Source organism: Panthera leo, chromosome C2, assembly GCF_018350215.1.
Source record: "Panthera leo isolate Ple1 chromosome C2, P.leo_Ple1_pat1.1, whole genome shotgun sequence".
Lineage (NCBI taxonomy): Eukaryota > Metazoa > Chordata > Mammalia > Carnivora > Felidae > Panthera > Panthera leo.
In genome coordinates this window covers 81,740,249-81,753,445 of record NC_056687.1, presented here as the reverse complement: position 1 = coordinate 81,753,445, position 13,197 = coordinate 81,740,249, and the positions used below count along the sequence as shown (strand labels likewise).

The 13,197-nt window shown below is 42.3% G+C and overlaps 1 protein-coding gene and 1 long non-coding RNA gene across 2 annotated transcripts in view; one reads left to right on the top strand and one right to left on the bottom strand.

The window, feature by feature from the left end:
* Positions 1–13,197, bottom strand: part of LIPH (lipase H) — a 44,940-nt gene that overhangs the window by 16,858 nt on the left and 14,885 nt on the right. The window contains exons 2-5 of the mRNA XM_042903690.1: positions 9,605–9,972; positions 8,264–8,372; positions 2,434–2,535; positions 684–773 (exon numbers count right to left, since the gene is read on the bottom strand). Of these exons, the coding sequence (XP_042759624.1) occupies positions 684–773; positions 2,434–2,535; positions 8,264–8,372; positions 9,605–9,972 (669 nt within the window). The remainder of the gene's footprint in view (positions 1–683; positions 774–2,433; positions 2,536–8,263; positions 8,373–9,604; positions 9,973–13,197) is intronic.
* The window catches only part of LOC122198845, a 48,609-nt gene that overhangs the window by 24,172 nt on the left and 11,240 nt on the right, over positions 1–13,197 (top strand). The gene's annotated exons all lie outside the window — the stretch shown is intronic.

Sequence of the window (13,197 nt, the reverse complement as noted above, 5' to 3'; positions counted from 1 at the left end):
GTCCGTGAGTTCAAGCCCCGCATCGGGCTCTGTGCTGACAGCTCAGAACCTGGAGCCTGCTTCAGATTCTGTGTCTCCCTCTCTCTCTGACCCTCCCCCGTTCATGCTCTGTCTCTCTCTGTCTCAAAAACAATGAATAAAAAACATTAAAAAAATGTTTTTAAGTGAAGCATAACTAACATACGCTGTTATATTAGTTTCAGATGTACAATATAATGGTTCAGCAATTCTGTACGTTATTCAGTGCTCATCATGGTAAATGTACTCCTAATTTCCTTCACCCATTTCACCCATCTCCCCTTTGTCTTTCTCTAATTTCACTTAGCATAATAGCCTGTGGATTCATCCATGTTGTGGCAAATGATTTGATTGATTCCCTTTTATAGCTGAGCAATATTCCATTGTGTAAATATACCACATCTTCTTTATCCATTCATCTATCGATGGATACTTGGGTTGCTTCCGTATCTTCATTATTGCCAATAATGCTGCAATGTTTTGTTTTTTTTAAGTAGTATATTTGAGTAATAATTTTTCATTTTTCATTTATATTTATACTCTCTCTATCTTCTCAGATGATTTGTTTTCTATTAAAAACTATTACCCATAGAATGATATCAGATTTTTGAAATATGCCTTTTTAAAAACCACTATTATACAATATATAAAGTATTTGCCCTTACCTCCCAATATTGTTTTGGGGCAACCAGGTTGATCCAATCCTCCATTTGGGTAGAAGTCTATGTTTCCTAATGGCTCCTTGTAGCCCAGTGCTAAAGGAAAATATATTATGGTTTTATTTTTGAACTTTTCACATCATGTAGCTCATTTGCCTGAAGGATATAGGCAGGCATTTGTGTTGTTGTTGTTCTACATATTTAAATATTTTGCTCAAACCTACCCAGCTAGTTAGTTAGGAAGCAGGGATTTCCAACTAGGAGATTATAAAGACAGTAGGGGAACCTATTTCCAATATTTCTCAAGATGTAAGGGAGTTTTGGTCAGTCATTCACAGCAAGACTGATAAAACTGTATGTTTCTTCTTTATATTTGGCTGGAACCTTCTAATTGCCAGTGCTTCCTGGGTCTCTAACTGCATTTGTGCCAGACTTTAATGAATAAAAAATGGGGGGAAAAATGAAGAAAAAAAAGAAAGAAACAGGAAAAAATGAACTTTTACTTTGTAAGAAAAAAAAATTTTTAAGTGGAAACTCTTCTAGAAAACGGGGACCAGGAAAAATATAGATTGATTTAATAATTGCTTATTCTTTTTAACCTTATAACTACAAACTAATCGGTCAAATGCTTGAATTAAAAGACTTTATACATGTATACATAGTGTACCATTGCAATAATAATAATACCTGTTATATATGGAGAACCTACATGTGTCTGTGGGGGTTTTTATACCTTTTATACACCTTTCCTCTAACATTCACACTGTCCAAAAAGTGGCCATTGGTAAATTCAGGTGAAGTAAGTTACAGATGAAGACACTGAGGATCAGAGGACTTACAGAATGAAATGATCCCGCTAGAAAGGACAAAACCTGGGATCTGAGTCCACCCCTGCCTGACTGCAAAGCTTATTCTTTCCTCAAAATTCACTTTCTCTCCAGGAATAAAAAATAAATTACTCTATTCCATCAAGCATTAAAATGGCATCGAGGTACTGCACTTAAGTAAGGTAACGCTTTGCAAACTGCGTCGTAAGAATGCAGCTGTTTCCTTTAAGCCAACAATTGCTGAATACCACATCAGAGAGCCCATGATAGGTGATCAAGGGTTTTTCAGGTGGCTGTATCACAAAGAGGGTGTATTATTAAAGACTACTCTGCTCTGTCCCCTCAGCCTTCCAAGGTCCCTACTCTAGTTCTTGTCCTAGACGTCTGTATATAAAGACTCACCTTTAACATCACCCAAACCCTATATCCTATACCAAATCCCAGCTATGAAATCAGCATCATAAAAGATGGAAATGGCCAGGAAGATCCAGAGAAAGTTGGAGAGCTAAACATGGCTCAGAATCGCTCTCCAGAGAGAGACACAACACTGGAACTTATCTTTCAGCTTAAGAAAACGAGAAAGACCCAAGAAAAACCCAAAAAATGGAAATCATGCATCCAAACCCTGCTGCATATGTGGAAACATTTGTCCACACAGTGTGAAAATCACCCTGTCCTTGATTGGTCAAGATGGTCACTTTAAAAATAAGAAAAGTTGATGGGAAACCTCCACTCCAGCAAGACATCCTGCATCCCTGCATTAAACCAGTGTCCCTTCAATACCTGGGTGGATTTGGAACCCTGCCCCGCAGGAAAAGAGGGAATCTGGAAGAACCTGATCCACCCCTGCATGAGGATCCCCTCAGGGGGAGACTCTTTAGGAGTCTGGGAGCCGGGTGCTCACTGACCCACAAGGACAGGAATGTTACCATCAATGTCGGAGTGGATGACGTCAACAAACTGTGCATCACCGGGATCTAATCTGTCCTCGGGAGGTCTCCCATTGAATAAAGGGCCCGCAGGGTCGAGACCTGGAAAGAAAACGGAGTCAGCTTGGTAGCCCCACGCCATGAGTCACCTGCAGCCAGGCTTTTGATCCCTCTCCATGAGGATGGCAAGTAGGCTGCAGGGCACGCTCGTGTGGGCCAGCACTCGCATTCCCTTCCTGCTTTGTCAGCCTCCTTTCTACAGCCCCGTAGCCTTTTCCCACAGCAGAGGTGGTGCCCTCTGAGAATGGCATCCAGACCCCATTAGGAGCTATATCTTGTGCAGGGCTCAATAGCAGGGAGCACACAGACGTGGGGACCAGGGACATGGGGATAAACTGGTTCCTTGGGAAAAAGCACCTGAAGGTGCATATAAAAAGCAGATGCTATACTTATCCTGATTCTATTTTAAGTGATCCAGAAACCCCACTCAACCTTTCCTTCTTATTATTAATAAAACTCCTGTACAGTTTCAATTTTTATTCATATATCCTAAGTCATATGATCCACATCACAAGCCTGTTAGGGAGGCAGGGTAGATATTATTCCCATTTTACAGATGCATGAACTGAGGTTCGGGGAGTTGAAGTATTTTAACCAGAGTAGCAGCCTCACAATGCAACGAACTCTCTCTATGGAGCTCTTGGTTTCATTGCACTGGGTTTGGCAAGCTCAGTGGGAAAGTATGAAACTCACTGGTCAGGCCAGATATCAAAGAGGGATAAAAAATGGGTGTCAGTTCCTGCAGAATTAACCCACTCCATAAATGCCTGAGCTGATTTCTTGCCCTTGGTCACTGTTAGCTGGGCATTCCTAACCATCAGCTGGAAAAACAAGAGTGCAGCTCCTGCCAGGTTCTAACCACAGCTAACAACTTTAAAACAATAACAGGAAAACACCAGAGATACTCAAAACCCTGCTTACTAGAAACCTACCTGGAGTGAAGAATGTTTCAAGGATGTTTCAAAATTTTTAACCTATCGGAGCACCTGGGTGGCTCAGTCGGTAAAGCGTCCGACTTCAGCTCAGGTCATAATCTCACAGTTCGTGAGTTCGAGCCCCGCGTCGGGCTCTGTGCTGACAGCTCAGAGCCTGGAGCTGCTTCAGATTCTGTGTCTCCCTCTTTCTCTGCCCCTCCCCTCTTCACGCTCTGTCTCTGTCTCAAAAATAAATAAATATTTAAAAAATTTTTAACAAAATTTTTAACCTATGAAAGACATTTTAAATTTTGTTTTTAATGTTTTTTTTATTTTTGAGACAGAGGGAGACAGAGCGTGAGTGGGGGAGGGGCAGAGAGAGAAGGAGACAGAGAATCTGAAACAGGCTCAGGGCTCTGAGCTGTCAGCACAGAGCCCAATGCAGGACTTGAACCCACGAACCGTGACCTGAGCCAAAGTCGGACACTTAACTGTGCCACCCAGGCGCCCCCTGTGAAAGACATTTTAAATAGCATCTTCCATCCCCTGGGGTTAGATATAAAATCCAAGAGGTAGCATTCTTGCCTCGACTTCCCTGGTTCTAGCCTCAATCTTTCTATTTCTCCTCTGCCAACACTTTGCTTCCTTGAGGCTTGTCTTTATCTGCCTCCTTTCCTTATCTTTCTCTTCCCCACCCCTCCAGCTTTTCTTCTTCCTTGGTCGGTTCTCAACTGAAACTGATGTGAGATGGATGAACACCCAGACACCCAAGTCGGCAGGACATCCTCAACACAGCGTGAGAAACTCATAATCTTGGAAAGAGTTTGGTCAGGAAGCCCTTCTGGTCTAAGGAACAGTCAGAGCCCCAGTTTGTAGCAACCTCTGGATCTATAGCAGATAAATTGGTTTACTATATAACATTCAAACCAGGGCAAATTTGAGAGTGATGAGGGCACTATTGACAATTATGTCAGGACAGAAGGCACAAATGGAGACAGGGATAGTGAGCTTGGATATATGATCACCTTAGTGACAATTCGTAGCAAATAATCAGCTTACAATGTCAGCCAAAAATCACAGTTAAAGTGCCCAATAAGCAATATATTTTGTGTGGACAGAGACCATTGGAGTCAGACAGATGTGACGTGGGGCCCCAAACCTAGCACCAACCAGCTGTATGACCTTAGGCAGGTCACTTTACTTCTCTGAGCCTCAGTTTTTTTTAATCTGCAAAATGGAGGTGGAATCAATGGCTACCTCAGAAGACATATAAAAGGACTCCTAGATCTGAATCCAGAACATTTTGAGATTATTATAGACTAGAAACAAAATGGGAAAATGGAGCTCTTTCTTATTGCCTAAAGATCACCAAGAAAGTGTCTAGATAGTGCTCATTGGCTTTTATTTTTTAATTTTTTTTAATGTTTATTTACTTTTGAGAGAGAGAGAGAGAGCGCGCGCGCGCGCGCGCGCGCGCGCGCATGAGTGGGGGAGGGGCAGACAGAGAGGGAGACACAGAATCTGAAGCAGGCTCCAGGCTCCAGGCTCCAAGCTGTCAGCACAGAGACTGACATGGGTCTCAAACTCATGAACTGTGAGATCATGACCTGAGCTGAAGTCGGATGCCCAACCGACTGAGCCACCCAGGTGCCCCTCATTGGCTTTTATTACAGTATTAACCAGTTAGAGAATTTGATGAAAGTCCTAGACCTCTCCCTGGACATCCAAAATATACCTCTCCCCAGGACAGACAGCTGACATTTTGCATGCAGTTTCAGGGGCCTCATATTCCCATCCCCAACCTCACCATGAACTCTCTAAGGCACCACTGTCCAATAATGTGAGCTACGTATATAATTTTAAAATTTCTAGAAGCCAATTTTAAAAAAGTAAATAGAATTAAGGAGAATTAATTTTTTTATTTTTTTAAATTTTATTTATTGATTTGAGAGAGAGAGAGAGCCTGTGAGCAAGGGAGAGAGGCAGAGGGAGAGAGAGAATCTTAAGCAGGCTCCATGTTCAGCACAGGGCCTGACTCGGGACTCAATCCGATGACACTGCGATCATGACCTGAGCCAAAATCAGTTGGACACTCAACCAACTGAGCCACCCAGGCACCCAGAGGAGAATTAATTTCAATAATACATTGTATCTAACCCATTTTATTTAACCTAGCATATCTAAAATATTATCATTTCAACATATACTCCATATACAAAAATTGAGATTTTTAATATCCTTTTCTTTTTACTTAGTCTTTGAAATCCAGTGTGTATCTTGCACTTACAGAACATCTCAGTTTGCATTAGCCACATTTCAAGTGCTCAGTGGCTACATGTAGTTAGTTAGTGGCTACTATATTGGACAGCATAGCTCTATGGTCATTTCTCAAAGTATGGTGTTCAGACCACCTGCATTGTCTGGTTAAAAGTAGACTTCTAAGGGCACCTGAGTGGCTCAGTCTGTTGAGCTTCCAACTTCGGCTCAGGTCATGATCTCACGGTCTGTGAGTTTGAGCCCTACATCAGGCTCTGTGCTGACAGCTCAGAGCCTGGAGCCTGCTTCAGATTCTGTGTGTCCCTCTCTCTCTCTCTGACCCTCCCCCATTCATGCTCTGTCTCTCTCTGTCTCAAAAATAAATAAACATTAAAAAAAATTTTTTTTAAGTAGACTTCTGGACCCCACCCCCAGAGTGCTGATTCAGCAAGTTGGCATTGTAACCAGCACCCCTAAGGAGATTTTTTTACACCCTTAAGTTTGAGAAGCAAATGTAATATATTATCAAGTGATGTAGGTACTTGGAATATTTTAAAATCCACTTATGCTCTGCCATCTTGTGCTAAAGAAGCTAAAGAGAAATAGTGGTGCCTGGCTGGCTCAGTTGGTAGAGCATGAGACTTAATCTCAAGGTCATGAGTTCAAGCCCCACACTGGGCAGGGAGCCTACTTAAAATTAAAAAAGAAAAAGAAAAACTAAGAAGTTACTGAGAAACCAGGAGATGTGCCTGGAGAGAAAAAAACAAAATGTCAGAAGAAAGAGAAATGGAAGAAAAAAGCCACCATTACAGGCCAGATAATTAAAAGCAGAACCATCCAATTGGGGGAGTTGGGTATGAATTTCATCCTTAGGCAACAGACTAAGTTCCCACTCTACAATCTGGTGAACCCAGTCAGAAAAGGTGGTGGAAGGTGAGCAGAGAAGGGGAACACTTCACCCCTGAAGCCGCTCTGGAGAACAGCTGAGATTTGACTTTGGGGATCAGAGAGGATGAGGAATCCGGAGGACATGGGAAAGTCAGGGGCCACAGAAAATTGAGCTGTGGACCATTAGCTGAGTCCGGGCCACGTGGGCCCAGAGTGGAAGGCAGACTGGCTTGGGGAATTTCCACGGTCAGAAAGCAGGTTACACTGCACTCACATTCACAATAGTCATGGGAGCAGGTTTGCTGGGAACCAAGCTGGGGGTGAGACTGAATGAAGTAGTGGTGGGCTGGAGCCCTCCAGGCCCAGGACTGGAGGGCAGATTTTGCTCACCTCTTCCCAAACTTTGTGGTTATTAATGTCAGACTGGTAGCTTGAAATCAGCAGTGGTGAGAGTATTCAGACCATGGAGATCAGCAGACACTAAAAATCAGGACTTTTTTTTTTTTTTTTTTTTTTTTTTTTTTGGAGAGCTGTTCAGGTTCTTAACACACTCTCAGGGAGAGTCCCACCCATCAGAAGAAGAGTTTCCAACAGATAAGGGACACAAGCAGATTCAAGCTACCTGTCCTTTGATCCCATAAGGGAAATGAAATTTTTTAAAAGGACATGTTGCAGTCTAAAACAAAAATAATAATAATGTGAAAAATGTAAAAAAGCGCTCTGCCTCCCGAGGAAAGCAGGTAAATAAGATGAGGGAGGCCTTGGCCCCTGGTGTGAAAGTGAGAGAAAATATCCAGGAAAAACAGAACAATGTGACCTCAAATAGCAGGGCTAAAGGAGACATCCATGATGCGCGTGACCGCGCGCGCCCGTGTGTGTGTGTGTGTGTGTGTGCACGCGCACATGTGACACAGAGAGAGAGAGAGAATGACTTGCCCAGGGGTACCAGGAAGCACATTTAGAAACAGTGGCCCTAAAAGTTTACCTCACAAGTATAGTTGGTTTGAATCTCTTCTTCCTCATTGTCTACTACCCTCCGGATTTCCTAGATTGAAAATAGTTCTCTGTGTGTAAGAATGGATTCTGGGAAGGGTATGAATGGGGGGAGAAGACTTGAGTCTCTGAAACAGAAAGCCTCCCTCATCCCATCCTCTGTAGCTGTGGAAAGTTACTGGAGCAGTAGGCAAGAGAACCCAGCAAAGGAACCTTTGTTTGGGATTTCACCTGCTGTTTCTGAGTTTTCATTTAGCTTTGTCCTGAAAGCTGATATTCAGAGAGTAAACCCCTCTATCAAAATTCCCGTCTCATTTTCCTATCATGAGATTCCAGCTGTGCCTGGGGATGGAAACATATTACGTATGTAGTTCAGGCTATATTAGATTAAATGAAAGGAAGATCGCTGTTTGGACAGCACAGATCAAATCCCCATGGGACATAGCTGTTATTCCTAACCATAAGAGAAATAAAGTTACCACCAACGTTTTCTATGGCATATACAACTTACTGAGTGTTTTGCACATATTTTATTAAATAATAACCTGAGGTCAGTATTATCATGGCTTCACCTTTGCACAAAAGGACACACACTCAGAGAGGTTAAATAATTGGAAGAGCTGGCTTTGAACCCAAAGACTTGAATTGTCTGTATCATGATCTCCCAGTGAACATCCTGCCCAGGCCAACTACCCCATGTCCATTCACAGAAGCCTTACCTGTAATTCTTCCCAGCTGCCCATTGTACATCTTTCCAACAAACCCGGATATGTGGGCTCCTAGACTTACTCCAATCATATAAATGTTGTCAAGAGAAGCTCCTTCTACCTGGAATTTTAAGAGGTCCATCGTTATAAATTGTGAGGGGCCATGGAGTTGACAACATTTGGAGAAATTGCCTAAACTTGACTTTGAAGACACTTCTTTGGAGAAACATTTCTAAGCAACTTATACCTATGAGCTCATTTAAATGTCACAACAACAAAGTAAACATTCTTCTTTGATTATACAGATGCGGAAACTGAGGCCCAGCGTCAAAGTAACCTGCCCAATATCAGGCAATTGGGGAGGGGCAGAGCAGGAGTCAAACCAGTCTGTTCAACTCGACGCCTGTGCCTTAACCTTTATGCCATGGTGTCTCTATTCATGCTTCTGCTAGAAACCAAGCTGAGACATCTTTAAATCCCTCCCAGTTGAGGAGAAGGGCAAAGAAACATTTTGATAACCTCCTTTATCTTCAGGCTGGCTCAGTTAATGAATTCTCCATGGAGAGAGAAGGAAGGAAAGGAAGGGGTGGGGGTGGGGGACGACACTGACCACAGTCTGCTGGGACAGCCTGTCATGAGTCATTTTAATATTCACTTTCCCAGGGCTGTGTCTTTAGTGGAAAGCTTTGTGAAACTTCTGCTCCCTCTGGCCACAGTGGCCACCTGACCTAATTCTCTCTGAAATAGTCCTGATATAAAGTAACTTTTTGTTGTTGTTTTTATAAAGGGGGGCAATTCATGAGATAGATCACTAAATAAAATTCAAGATCTATTTAATCTTTGTGAGTCTTCTAAAAATATAAATCATACACACACACACAAATCTCTCATCAGACCATGTTCATCAGTTTTGGTTTTTGGATAATCTGGTCAGTAAATCTTAGGCTTTTCTAGGAAAAGGAATACTTATAGAAGATGAGGAATCTCTCTCCAGTGAAGCCAGAAAACCCCTAGACAAAAATCTCTCTGACCCGTAAGACACCTTTATGTGAATTAGGAAAAGATGTCCCTTCCTGAGGACACTTTACTGTTATTGGTGGGACAATATCATAATAAATATATAGATCTGTGACATGTACAATGACAGCTGTGCTCCCTTAGATGTGCAGTGCACAACTTGCACAACCATATCTATGGGCCTTCCCTCTAGGCGTTCAGTCTAGCTTCCCTGGGGCTTATTCAGGTTTTTAAAATAGTCCCTCTGTTCACTGCAGCTATCTCTTGGTTTTAAATCTCCAGATAATGGGCCAGCTTCAATTTGCCCCTGAATGATGTCAGAGAATGCTCTCTTACCAACACCTGGTCGATAAATTTCTTCAAGACTTCTGCTACTTTTCTGGTCTTACTAGAGGCGTGGTTATATATCACAGTTGTAGCTCCTCGATTCCAATCAACAACAATCACATTCATGTCTTCTACGGAGAGCAAACTCTGTACCAAGTCCTCCATCCAAACTGGAGGGGAGCCTGTAGGTCGGAATCCATGGACAATAAAGGTGGTTTTCTTGGTCACATTCAAGTTCCCCAAAATTGTGGAGTTGATGACTTGTGCACAGGTCAGATTTTTTCTGGTGTAGAGCATCAACTTCACATTTAGTCCTGTACCGACCACTGCACTGTGAAAGCTCAGTTTGGTGAATGAAGGACATGTTTCATCTGTGTCTGAAAATAAAAATTAGATGGCATGACAATTCTTTCCTTAGCTGGGCGTCAAACAAGAGTGCTGCCCTACATTCACTGGAGTTCCTTCTGTGCTTTACAGCACCCAGCAGGAGGCTGGATCTAGTTGAATGAAGTTGCAAAGTCATACATTATTCAGCACACATAAGTAGTGACTTCTTCTTCAGCAGGAAAACCATTTTTCCAAGTCTTACTGTCCTTCAAGGTCTAATCCAAAAGTCACCCCAATGAAGCCTCCTCCAACTCTCCCAGCCCTAATACTCTTTCATCCCAGAACTCCCCAAAACCTTGTGTATGTCTCATTGACAGCAAAATGAAAACACTTTCAGGGGTGCATGATGGATATTTACGTACATGTGTGTCTATCTTGCTGGCCCACTTCCTTGGAATGGTGTTTTGTAATCCATGTATCCCTCACAGTGCCCAGCACCTAGTAGAGGTCTCAGTAACTGCATCTGCATGGTCCAAATACCTCTTTCCTTGTCTAGAGCACCTGCCTGGGACAACAGTGGAGAACGTGATGTGCCTTGCCCTGACCCTTTCAGTAGCATCTGAAACAGTTGAACCACGGTGCCTTCTTGGACCCTATCCTTCTTTGTTCCTCAAGCAACCTAGCATTCATCCTGCTGAGTAAGCTCTAAGGATGGCTTTAGGAGAAAGGTTGGGGATGAGGTGGAGAAAAGCAAATGATGAAGCTGGAACATCTTGCCGTGGCAGAGTGTAAGCGAGTGTTTAAAAACATGTCACAAGGACCTAGAAAGCCAGCTTGAAGGGGCTTCTGCTGGCCAGATCTGGGATAATTTGAGCACAAAATAATTAAGGACAGTAATGAACTATAGACCTTTAGGGAAACAACAGATCCACGATTCTGTAACAAGCAAAGAAACAGGATAAACAAGCAAAGAAACAAGATAAACAAGCAAAGAAACAAATAAATGGAAGAGAGAGGAGGACTCTTAAGGTGTAGTGCTGAATGCCAGCTGGTAAATGTGGAGTGAACACTGGGGTTGAAACTCATCATTTGGCAGCCATCATAATAAATTGGTTATGCAAGAATTAAACTGAGGAGGTGGTTATTTTGAGAAGGAGCACATGTGTATTTCCTCAAACTTCCTCCCACAGACTGCTAATGAGTAAGGGGAAAGTAGTAACTGTGCAATGGAGAAATGGAACAACACCTTGACTAGGTTGTCAAACTAAACATTACCATTGAGGGGCAGATGGACACATGTGCCTCTTGCTGTCGTATTCCAGTGGGGAATGTATTAACCTGAACCTAATTATGGGGGAAAAACCAGACAAACACAAAACGAGGAATATTCTTTTTTTTTTTTTTTTTTTTTTAAAGGACCTGTAGGAGCTGGGTGTGATGTAGCTGTGGCCAGGCTGCCAGGGAAGGGGGCTTATGGCACCAAAAAAAAAAATTTTTTTTCAAGAAAAAAAGTTTTAAAAATTAAAAATAAAAAAGGCCTCTATTCTTAAAAAACATCAATGTCATAAATGACAAAGAAAGACTGTGGAAATGCTCTAGATTAAAGGAGACTGAAGAGGTAGGATGATGAATAAGTGCAGTTATCTGGTCTTAGACTGGATCCTGCCATGGAAGAAAAAAATTGCTATACAAGAAATTATTGGGTCAATTGACAAAATTGGGCTATGAACACTAAATCAGATAAAATTATGGTATTGGCGTTACATTAATTGAGGTTGATAACTATATAGTGGTTTTGTAGGAGAAAATCTGAATTCTTAGGAAATACAACTAAAGTGTTTATCTATAACTAAATGGCCAACTTATTCTCAAATGGCTCAGAAAAAAAAAATTAGAGGCAAAGAGAGACAGTAAATGATAAAGCATTTGTAGCAAAATGTTAGCAGTAGTTGAGTCCATGTAAAGGATTATTGGTGTTCTGTGTATTTTTAAAGAGTTCTTATAGCTTTTCTGTAAGTTTAAAATTATTTTCAAAGAAAAGCTTAAATAAAAGGAAAAAAGAAAGGGCAAGAGCCGTATCAGTAGCATGCAAAGCAGGAGGGAGGTTGCAAGTTCTGATATCAGAAAATGAAGGTAGGCAAGAATGCTTAAATCTGCTTGAAAGGGAACAGGAAGTTGGAAATAAACTAAAGATCAAGATGCAACTTGAAAGAGGAGTTAGGAAGGAAGGAGGGCTTTGGGGTCCTTGAGTACTGAAATAAAGTGTTACTTTTGCAACATTGTATAAGGCCGTGATCATGAATCTCAATCAAATGAAAGCTCAGGTCAACATTGGCATGCAGACCCAACAATATGATGTTTGAGAAAACTTTTTTTTTTTTAATTACAAAAACGATTTAAAACTATTAGGGCACACTCTCCTACATCCTACTTGGCTGAGAGAGAAGAGTCCAGAAGGAGGTGAAGTGGAACAACAAACAGTCCCTAGGTACAAGTTGGAGATGGTCCTTTAGCTATTCAGTAGAGGGGGCAAGGTCCTATGGATGACCATTCTTCGTGGGAGGGCATAGAAGAAGAAGACTGTTGACTTGCGACTGGCCAAAAGGAGACAGGAGTACCTTGGGAAACACCTGCTGTGTCTTCCTCCAGTAGAAATTTAAGAACCATTTGTCCTGGGCCCTTATTCTCAGTCAATCTATACTTACATACCCAGGAATTGCTCTTCCCTCATTCTGAGCCTCAGAACAGACTTCATCCTGGCATCTCTGCCCTTTCTTTCTTTCTTTTTTTTTTTTTTAATGCTTATTTTTGAGAGAGAGACAGAGAGAGAGAGACAGAGAGAGAGAGAGAGAGAGAGAGAGAGAGAGACCAGGAGAGGGGCAGAGAGGGAGGGAGACAGAAATCCAAAGCAGGCTTTAGGCTCTGAGCTGTCAGCACAGAGCCCGATGCGGGGCTCTAATTCACAAACTGTGAGATCATGATCTTAGCTGAAGTTGGACACTTAACTGACTGAGCCACTCTGGCGCCCCTCTACCCTTTCTTAATAACCTGAGTCCATTCGTGTATGCTTTTTTTTATGTTTATTTATTTTTAAGGGGGGGGGGGGCAGGGAGGGGCAGAGAGAAAGGGAGACACAGAATCTGAAGCAGGCTCCAGGCTCTGAGCTGTCAGCACAGAGCCAGACGTGGGGCTCCAATTCAAGAACCATGATATCATGACCTGAGCCAAAGTCAGACGCTTAACTGAGCCACCCGGGCTCCCCTATGTATTCTTTT